Source organism: Monodon monoceros, unplaced genomic scaffold (genome assembly GCF_005190385.1).
Source record: "Monodon monoceros isolate NGI ecotype Baffin Bay Population unplaced genomic scaffold, NGI_Narwhal_1 Super_Scaffold_20, whole genome shotgun sequence".
Lineage (NCBI taxonomy): Eukaryota > Metazoa > Chordata > Mammalia > Artiodactyla > Monodontidae > Monodon > Monodon monoceros.
Window position 1 is genome coordinate 115,962,662 of NW_021703777.1, and position 10,526 is coordinate 115,973,187.

The window sequence follows — 10,526 nt, forward strand, 5'->3', positions numbered from 1 at the left end:
TATACTCGGAAGCCTTTTCCACACATAAAATTCCAAGACAATGAAGCTTTTAATCTGATGTAAGTTCCTTTGTGCAAACAAGCTTACATAGCAAAATGATGCAGATAAATGTTGATGAAAATGGACTTTACACAAATAAATGAAACTATATTATGTTTCTCTAGTGTAAAAATAGATCAAATGGTAGGAAGACAAAAATAGGTGAAATGGTAACATAAACTGACTTGTGAAATCAGAGGGTCAACTCTGACATTTTTCTCTCTAGGCCTTTTCTAATAGTTTTGTTGCTAGGGCTACAATGTTTTTGCCAGATTGGAACAGCATTGTCAACTCTAATGGAGATTAAGTAGCTTTCCCAGCTAGATTTTTTTTTTTTTAAATAAGCATAGGTTAATACTGCTGACTTTCAAAGCCATATTCAAGAATGGAAAGATTGCTAAAGATCTGTTTTTAGAAAATATAACTAGTAAAATGTGAAGTTTAGCAGACAGGTTCTATTCCATAGTCGTTCCAACACAAACCTTTATCATGGTCACACTGAACAAAATAACTTGAAATATAATTTCATACACTGAGTAAAAACTGAATGAGAAAATGTTATTTACAAGTTAAGCCAAAAATTAATTCCCCAAGGAGTAACCGAGGTAGTTAAATGAACAATTCTTCTGATTAGTTGGAAAACTGTTTCACAGATGCTTGAAAATTCACACTTGATTTAGTCTATAAACAATATAGGTAAGGCATAGGATAAAGTCCTCTCTGTTTTGGTTCCTTCCATTCATTGGTCAAAGTCATCTGAGGAAAGTGTAAATACAAACTCACCAATGAAACTCAAAGCCCAGTAAAGGAAAAGTAATTTGGTCTAGACACTCAATTGCTAAAAGGATGTAGAAGGGAAGAACCATTAAGAAGAGGGTGAAGAATTGCTTTTGATGTGCTTGTTGTGGAGTCAAATGAGCTTCCTTGGCTGAGGTCAAAAGAGGCCATCTAAACTTTAAAAACATAGTGCCATCTGCATGCCCATTGACCCCACGATTCCGCTTGTGCACTAAAGCCTGAGAATTAAATGAAATAGTTCAAGTGCCTAGCAAAAGACAGATGCTGTGTTTTTCCCTCTGATTCCTTCATATTTTTGTAGACAGAAATCCCAATGTTAACTTCCAATAAGAAAAGCAGAATATTAGTCTAATTTAGTCAGAAGAAATTCACTTTAAGTATTACAACATTAGTGACACCTGGTGGAAAATACAGGCATTACAATGTAACATCATAGCTATTCTGATCTTTCACAGAAAATAAAATTAAGATAAATTTTACAGACTAAGCAATTAAATGGAAACAGAAGGTAAAGAAAAATTAAATGTCTATGTGGATACCTACTTTATTATGCTTATGATTTTGGAGTTCATATGCTAAAATATATAGGAGGTTAATGAACCTAAGAAACTTGAATGCATTCTAATAGTAACATTTATTCAGCATGCATGTTTATATAGTGATTAAAAATGGAGGCGTGTAGCCTTTATGCTATTTTGAATCTCTTCGTACATATCATGCGCCAAAGAACCTCCCTTCCCAGTTTTCAGATCAAAATTCACTGTGGGGTGTCCTGAGGAGTACCTTAAATAGCGAGTTGTGTTTTGCAGAATATGGGATAAAGAGCCATCCCATTTGAGATACCATGGATGGAGAAAACAAATGATGTTGCTTTAAATGTGAGCCCTGAATATCACAAAATCAATTGCTCTGAGCCAGGGAGGGGTTTGAATATTTGTGAACAAAACAGCAAACAGATCTATTACAGGGTCAGCAAACTACAACCTGTGTGCCAAATATAGCCCACCGTCTGTTTTTTGTAATTGGAACACAGCCATGCTCATTCGTTTACTTGCTGTCTAAGGCTGCTTTCAAGTTATGATGGAATCACTTGAGTAGGTGCAAGAGACCATATGGCTGCAAAGCCTAAACTAGTATCTGACCCTTTACAGAAAACGTTTGCCAACCCCTGGTCTGTTAGATCCTTTCACCGTATTTTCACACCTCTCCCCCATCTCCTTGGGAGGAGTATATACTTCCCTTCCCCACTGAAGTTTGGCTTAGCCATAAGACTTGCCTTGGCCAGTGGAATATGGAAAAGTGTCAGTGTGCAAGTTCTTGGCCAGTGGAATGTGGAAGAGTGTCAGTGTGCAAGTTCTGAAACTAAGCTTCAAGAATTCTGGCTAGTCACTGCCCTTTCAGTGGTAGAATAACACATGACCTGTAGACTTAGGTGAGAATGAAGACAACACCCCAGCTGACCTGCAGACTTGAAGGAGGAAAAAATGCTTATTGTTGCTATGTTATGGTTGTTTGCTCTACAACAAAAGCCAATGGAGACATGAGATTGTTATACCTCTGTGTAAAAATTCCCATGGAGGCTTGATTTGTCTGACTGATGGTACTGAGAGAAGGATCCTGAAGACCAGGTGTGGTTCAGTCCCTTCTGGAGCTCTATTTCAAACCTTGATGGGCTCAACTGGAACATGGTTTCATTCCTCTACCTATGGTGAGCAAAACGGAGTCAGAGCCCAGGCAGGTCTAGAAGCCCACCAGATTCTCTTGGAATCTTAGCTTCTCTCTGTTTAACATGGTATGAAGTCAGTCACAGTTCTTTCATCTATTGGTTTAAATATCTTCCTCCCAGGGTGAGTCTGAAGGTGTAGAAGGAGGGTGGGACAAGTCCAGCTGGAACCTTAGGCCAAAGCTTTTCCAATCTAGCTTTATCAGTAAAGCTCATAGCCTGGCTCCCATTCAACTCCAATATGTGTATTTCTGAATTGATACATAATCTGTAAGAGGTGAGAAAGATCAAGACTGGCTCCTCAGAATCCTCACAAGAGTAAACAGTTAACATGCAAAATGGTGTAAGAAGTCTAATTTAACCATGTTAACGATGTTGGCTGAGATGAAATGATCAAAGTATTTAAAAATGCAGTTTCCCCTAATTCTTAGTCTTACATCGCAGCTTGTTAAAATGCAAACAAAGCTTTTCATTGTCACTTTTTTTAAACCAGCAATCTGAGTCATTTGGATAGATCACTGGGTAACACCAGTGGTCCATATATTACATAAAGACATGCAGAGTTCACAAATTTGTCACTGAAAATCCCTGGGGCTACCCTAGTTCTCTGGTTTTCAGCCTTTCCTTTGATTCTTTACATAGCTAATATTCTTCCATTAAATTTTTTCAAAGCCAATTTTTTTCTGTTTTCAAAAAAAGAAGAGCCTAGTTGATGCAGAACTGATACTATAGAGTAACTTGCAGGCAATAGATTGTATGGCAGAAGCTCCTGTTATTGAAGGTAACATTCAAATCCAGAGCATTAATTTCTGGACATAACTCTTAAAGGAGAGAGAAGTAAGTACCACAATAAATCACAAAAGTAGTAATATTAGGATCACTTAATTTGTCAGAAACATAAATGACAGAAATGTATTTTCAGCAATATATAATGTTGCTGCTGGTGAGCTTTTTTGGAGCAAGAACCACATTTTATTATTCCCATTGTTTAACAAAGGGGCATTCAGTGTTTCCTGAAGCAGTCATTGCTTTCTATAAAAACTTTCAAACATATTTCCTAAAAATAGGACCATAATTTTCAACTCTCTCCATATTTTTACTCAAGCTCTATTTCTGCTTTCCTTCTCAATGCATATTTCAAATGTTAAACAGATTATGAACAGCTCAAGAATTCAAATGTTGACTCTTGACCATCCCTAAATAAACATTATTTCCATTTCTGAGTACCTACTTTCTTATTCAGGAAGACTTGTGGGTGAACCTCAGTTAGACAGCTTCAACAACCCTTTAGAGATTGGCCTTTGCAACAGCATTCACAATACCCATCATCAAAAATTGGCACCTATTTGTCCAGCAGCTCTAAGAGATGAAAGGATGTAAGACATTTTCCTTTATTCTTAACAAGCACACAATTGGATCAGAGAGATTATCCAGGTGAAATAATAAAGACAAATACATAATGAAGTAAACCTGTTTGGTTACTTCATGGTCCTTTGCCATATATTTTCCTCTCCTTCATAAGATCTCAAGCTTCAGTACTGTAATGAATACTACAGTACTACACGATCCGGAGCTGGTTGAATCCAGGGGTATGGAGTAACCACAGATATGGAGGGCTGGCTGTAAGTTATACTGGGATTTTCAACTGCCTGGAGGGTCAGTGATCCAGTCCCTGCACTGTTCAAAGGTCAACTGTATATGGAAAATTAGACAAACAATAGGCTAAGAGTATAGAAAGGTTCTACAATCCAAAATTTGCTAAACTGAATTAATTACAAAGGACATTTATCATTTTACAAAAAGAATGTTTATTTTAAATCTACTGTTATGAGATGAAGGGGGTACAATAAAAGCTTGTCCATTAAATTGAAAGTACCTCAAGACTTACTCAACTTTGAATTCTTAGGCCCTACAACCATAGTAGGCATAAGAAATAATACGCTGTACTTAATGCACCATAACTATTTAGCTGTATTAACACCACACCAATATAAAAATATTGTAAGACAAATTTAAAACATACACATTTAACTTTATTTCATCATTGTCATTTAAAGCTTGATTTTATAAAACATAAAAGGACATTCTTAAAAGTTTGGTATCATAGCAATCTGAACAGTAGGAATATCCATAGCTTCATGGGTTCAAGTTATATAAATTAAAATCAAGTAATTGGAAAATTTTTCAATATGGAAACTATACAAATGAAATGGCAAAAGGACCTAATAAGAACAATATTTTATTACTTATGGACTATCATTAGTTACTTTCAGGATCTAAACAAATATTCTGAATATTCATATTTCTTTTGCTCTATTTTATATTTAAATATTTCTGTATATTCTGAGTCAAGCTGCTTGACCAAAAGGTCTGATTTAGAAAAACATTTAGCTTTATGGCAAAAGTTTTTCCATCTACGGTACTACCTTCAAAGGAATTGACATTACAATGCTAATGAAATCTGCTAGTTCCCTTTGCAACAGTGTGCAATAACTTACATCAGCCCTATGGAAAGTGAAACAGGTACCAAGGAATGGAACAATTATGCACAGATTCAGTAAAGTATAATGTTAAGTTTTCCCCATCTAAAAATTAACCAATGAAATATATCAACTAAAGTTGATTTGGTTTCAGGAAAACCACATTTGAGGATACAAGTACATTACTGTCTTTAGCTCATCCTCAGTCATTGACAGGAATTTTGTAGGCTACCATGCTATTTACTTTGTGAATTGTAGTAGTAAATGAACGAAGACGAACTTCTTCAGAATTGGTAATGAACTGTGGTCCTGACTCTTCCCACTTTTCAGGTACAACCAAATCTTTGTCTGTATAAATCAGGAGATCAAATGAACCTAAATTGGGGATAAAATAATTAAGGTACATTATTTTTTCAAAAGTAAAACTACCTGCCCTGTCTCCCTCACATTTTGAACCACACAGTGTTAGAAATGTAGTTTAGCCTGGTCTGTAAAACTAGTTCACTGCTTTTCTTCAATGGAAATTTACTGTAGTACAGAAAATATCACACTCCTTTCACTTTATCTTATGAAAAATTCAAGTTTTTTTTTTCTTTAAAGAAAAAACCGTTAAAAATATTTGTAGAAAGTGTATAATCAATCACATGGGATAGCATGAATGTAACCTACAGTAAAGCTAACTTCTTGGTTCTGTGACTGATGTATCCTAGTGCCTGGAACAGAGTGTGACATATAGTAGGTTTTCAGGACATATCTGATGTTTGAAGGAATAAGGAAGATAGAAAAGCAAGACACAATTATAGCTATAGTCTTAAATATATATCAATACATAAAAGTGTGTAAGAAATGAAGATAATGAAAGAAATTACATCAAAACATTCAAGAGTGAGTGTTGTGGAATACTTTCATTCCTTTCCTTTTCAGCATTTCCAAATTTTCCAGAATGCATATAACATTACTTTTCCTTTATAATGCTTTCTCATTTTTATTACATGATGTTGATAATTAAGAAAAAATTTAATAAAGGGGTAATTCTTAAAATAGTAGCTTAGTCTTTTCCCCAACAAATTTAAGGCAATGTGACGTTGTATAATACTTACAGGAAACTTCCAACAGTGGCAGAAATGTCACTGTAGCTGTGATCTGTCTGATCACTGAGCGGATTTCATCTTGGATAGCTTTCTGAGACTTTTCTCTGGGTGCACTACCAAAGAAACCAAATCAATTAATTTAAGTTTTAACGAGTTATTTAAAGCATTTGTAAGATTATTTATCTAATTAAATGATTCCAAAATCAAATAAGTAATACATTAAAAAGGAGTTTTTTAGAAAATGAGTACATCATTAGGACCCATAATACCACAGTAGGCATAGTATGTATTTTTATTATTTCATTTATCCTTCCAATCATTTTTTATGGTTGGTCTTAGGATCAGGTCATTTTGTATCAGATGACCAGAAAATATGCCAAGTGCTTCAAGTTAGGAAAACTTCAGTACCTCTTAAAAAAAAAAATAACAGTGGTATCTAAAATATTTAATTGGTATAATCATTTTGGCATTTTTAGTAATGCCTAAATGTCTAATTCCCTATTGTCTCAAATAAGATATTAAATTGTATATCAAATTATTTTTATAAGCTAAACATTTCCTAAAAGAGACCAAAGGCTTCAGAAGCAAACTACATTTCATTATGAGAAATGGTTCTGAATTTACAGGTAAGTATGCCTAGGACAATGCTAGTCATTAGCATATAATGATGGGTATTTTCCATTCAGGTAGTCTGGAAACTTCAGAGTTTATGAAGTGTCTTAGGAAATTTGTGGCGTTAAGTGAAATACAGTAGAGCTGCATCTTAAGCTGGGAGAGTCTAGGATAATCCCTTAAGCTTAAAAGTACCTTTAAACAATTTATAAAATGGGCCACCTAGTATACTGTATGGAGTTTTGCATATACCACCATAAATACTACAATTTGAAATTCACCAATTTAGACTAAAGGCAATACTATACAAGTCAGTGACATGCCAAAGTAAGCACAGTTCTTTTCCACAGAAGACTGAAGATCAAATTAAACATCCTAGAAAAAACTATACCTTCTATGAAACTTGTTCAATATAATTAGAACTCATTTTGTAAAGAAAACAAGTTTTAGAACAAGCATATGAAAGTGGAAATAATTTAAATTCCTACTTACCTGTCATCTTTTGCAGTCTTGTCACACTCAATATCAAACTGCCATCTTTCAAGGACCTCACCACTTTCAATATTTGAGATGACTACCACCAATTTCTGCACTGAACACTTGCATAACCATTCTGTAACACATAACAAGGCATCTTTTTTGGTTCACTGCATTACAAAGCAACTCTTTTCTCGTGTCCCACTTTCTATCCTCAGCAACTATCTACCACTGCTATTTTGGATCTCCTCTAAATTATACAGAAAACTTGCCCCATCAATAACCTAGCTCCTGTTTTCAAATTCTCAGTATTTATACCAGGTATAGCAGTGGGTGCTGAGGATAGGATTGTAAACATTCGGTACTTCCATCCTAATCCAAGGCAAGAGTGTAGGAGATAACATTAACCTAATCACTGCACCAATTAACGTGAAATTAAAATTGTAACTGCTATGCAGGTGCAAAATATGGTACAATGAAAGCATAAAATAGGAAAATTTGACTCAGTCAGGGAGGGTTTGAGTTTAGTTCTAAGAAGTTCCACACCAAATAATCCAAGTGCAGCCCTATGAATGACTATGGGTGATTTAGCCCTGAAGTTTATGAAAATACAATGATGTAATTTAAAAAATGAAGTTACTTAAAACAACAACAAAAATGATTCGTGAATTTTAAAATTAAAAAGGAAAAAAAAAGATGAGAGCTGTAGCATTTTTTAGAACTAGTAATTTGGAAGGTCAAATGGGTAGATAGGGCAAAATATCCCACAACACAGAAAAATTAGCAATGGGATTCCTAAGTGGAGAGAAACATGAAAGAGAAACTAATAGGAATTCTAGAAAATGAAAGAAAAGCAATAGATGGAGAACAAATATTGATCCAACAATACTGCAACTTCTTGAGCAAAAAGGAAAAGATGAGTGTTCAGATAGAAAAGGCTACTGACTCGGGCAGGATTTAAAAAAAAAATGACTAATGGAAATAGGTGAAAATAAGAAAATTCTAATGAGCGCTCTGTTATTTAGTAGTTCTTCTTTTTTAAGTTTAGTCCCACAGGTTGAATTCAGTTTTACAATTAATTACCTTTCAGTTGTTCCACCACATTATTTAGGTATTTTATGAGTTCAGGATCAGTAGTTACAAGCAAGGTGAGTCCATATTTCTGCACTCGAGTAAAGGTTTCGGATGGATATATGCCACGCTGATATAAAATGCTGTTGATGCCAAATGCTGAAAACAAGAAATATTAAAGTCATTGTCACTTTGTAACTTCGGGAAATAAAGCATATTTAGATGTGGCTATGGTTTCATTAATGGTGTAAAGCTGTAAATGTCTAAACACACGTGTTTCTGTGTTTTGCTGAAAGCAGAATAGGTACAAAGTGGCATTAAAAATCCTTAAAATCTTGCTTCTAAGTAAGAGAGAAAGTGATACCTGCATTTATGTGGCAATAAAAGAAAAATGCCAAACTGCATTAATCTCCCAGTGGCAAATTTCATTTCATTGTAAAACAAGTCCAAATTCAGACTGTGTGGTTAGAGGATGTCAAAATAGGCAACCGACTGACTAGTTCAAAGCCCAGGCAAGCCTCTCCCCCTCTCTCTTTCCTCCTTTTATCCTCACAAGTTCTGCCAGGTTCTATCAGAAGGTACAACTGGCCTGGTCCAGGACGGCGCTTCCATCACCGTCGACCAGTTTCACCTCGCGGGGGTGATGGTGAGGGGTGAGCTCTGCACTTTAAAGAAACTCCCGGCGAAGGGGCTGTACCGCGAAGCAGGCCTCAGCAGCACCTAGGCGTCCTCCGCCATCATTAGCAACGCGTCGGGAAGAGGCGCCTGCATCCGCCTCTTCCCAGATTCCTCCTGCCGGGCAGGAGGCCGGGGCTGAGAGGGCTTGGATTCGGGGCCACTCCGGCCCACCCGGCTTCCCCCCGCCTCGGAAGCCGAACCGCGGGCCTGCCGGGCGGCCTGGGCTCCGTTCTCCCCGCCCTACGGCCTGCGCGAGGACTTACAGAAGAACTCGGCCACGATTTCGGCGCTCCCGCGCAGGGTGATGCCTTGCTCCCGGGAGAGCTGCAGCGCCATGGCCAGGCCCACGGAAGAAGGCACGCGCTTCCACCCGGCAGACAGCAACACCAGGGGTTTCCAGAGCAGTTCCCCGCCACTCGTTTCAAAAGTAACGACGCAGGACGCCGTCGGCCCCTCGCGCAGGCGCGACAAGCTTTTAGGCCCCGCCCTACGCAGCTGGGTCCCGCAAGATCTCTGGGCCTCCGCAGGAGCGGCCGTTCGCGCAGGCGCAGTGGGTAGGCGTGGTGACACTGTTCCCAGTGTTTAGGCTCGGGAGGACCCCTGTTGGGCACCGGTAGTTGTGGACGGCGGGCTGCCTGGCGCCCATGGGGGGAGATGGTAGGTCCAGGTTTTAGTGGCCGCTCCCTAGGTCTGGGGACAGAGCGACCAAGGAGCACAGTTCCCTAGTTTGAAAGATATTTTGAAAGTGATATGAACTGTCCGCCAGCTGCGGCATAAGTGGCCCCAGCGGTCCTTAGCGGGCGGTTGGCACATGCTAGATGCTTTGGGAATTCGTAAAGTAACTGCGTCCGCGGCAGCCTAGCCACAGTTTTAGAGGGATTACTGTGTGGGCGGCTTTTCTTGAGAAATTGGGTTAGGGGTTAAAGGGACGAACTGCTTGCATTTTTCTATCCCTTGTCTGTCCTGGGCTCAGCTCATGTTTATGCCCCGCCCCGCCTCCCTGCGAGGCGGAGTCTGGGGGCAGCAGGTGGCTGCGTCTGCTGGGCCAGCTTGCATTGTGTACCCCTCCACCCCTAGGCGACTGGTCAGGAATAAGGTCACCTCACCAAAAAGGCCCATCAGCACTGAAGAGCTTTTCAGTGAATTTTGACTCACAAATTCAATGACTTTTAATGTTAGGATAAGAAGTATTAAGGAGATAGTGCACAGCTAATGTTCATGTAAGATGTGAAACAATTTTATACTTAAAGCAGTTGGGAAAATTATTCGTAAAATGAAGTCTGAGAAACTTAACTACCAGATATACTGTTACTTAATTATATGAGAAAAATGCCCGAGTGTATTCGTTTTCTATTGCTGCGTAACAAATTGTCATAAATTAGTTTAAAACAACACCCATTGTTATCTCAGTCTTTAGGTCAGGAGTCTGGGGCATGGCATAGCTGGGTGCTCTACATAGTCTCATAAGTTTGAAGTAAAGGCACCTGTCTGCAGGTGGAATCTCATCTAAAATCTGGGGTCCTCTTTTGACCTCCTTGGTTCCTGGCAGAATTAATA

The 10,526-nt window shown here is 38.1% G+C and overlaps 1 protein-coding gene across 1 annotated transcript; it reads right to left on the minus strand.

The window, feature by feature from the left end:
- Positions 1-4,562: 4,562 nt before the first annotated feature.
- On the minus strand, positions 4,563-9,439 carry MAD2L1 (mitotic arrest deficient 2 like 1). The gene is made up of 5 exons (XM_029235538.1): positions 9,233-9,439; positions 8,304-8,450; positions 7,236-7,356; positions 6,141-6,244; positions 4,563-5,415 (listed from the first exon to the last, which is right to left on the minus strand). Exons 1-5 carry the CDS (start codon positions 9,303-9,305, stop codon positions 5,243-5,245), a joined length of 618 nt encoding a protein of 205 aa, XP_029091371.1. The 5' UTR covers positions 9,306-9,439; the 3' UTR covers positions 4,563-5,242.
- Between the last annotated feature and the right edge of the window lie 1,087 nt (positions 9,440-10,526).

Coding starts and splice junctions, on each gene's coding strand:
- MAD2L1 (XM_029235538.1), bottom strand. CDS start 9,305: ATGGCGCTGCAGCTCTCCCGGGAGCAAGGCATCACCCTGCGCGGGAGC. Junction 8,451..9,232: donor AATCGTGGCCGAGTTCTTCT/GTAAGTCCTCGC, acceptor TCTTGTTTTCAG/CATTTGGCATCAACAGCATT. Junction 5,416..6,140: donor GCCACTGTTGGAAGTTTCCT/GTAAGTATTATA, acceptor TCCCCAATTTAG/GTTCATTTGATCTCCTGATT.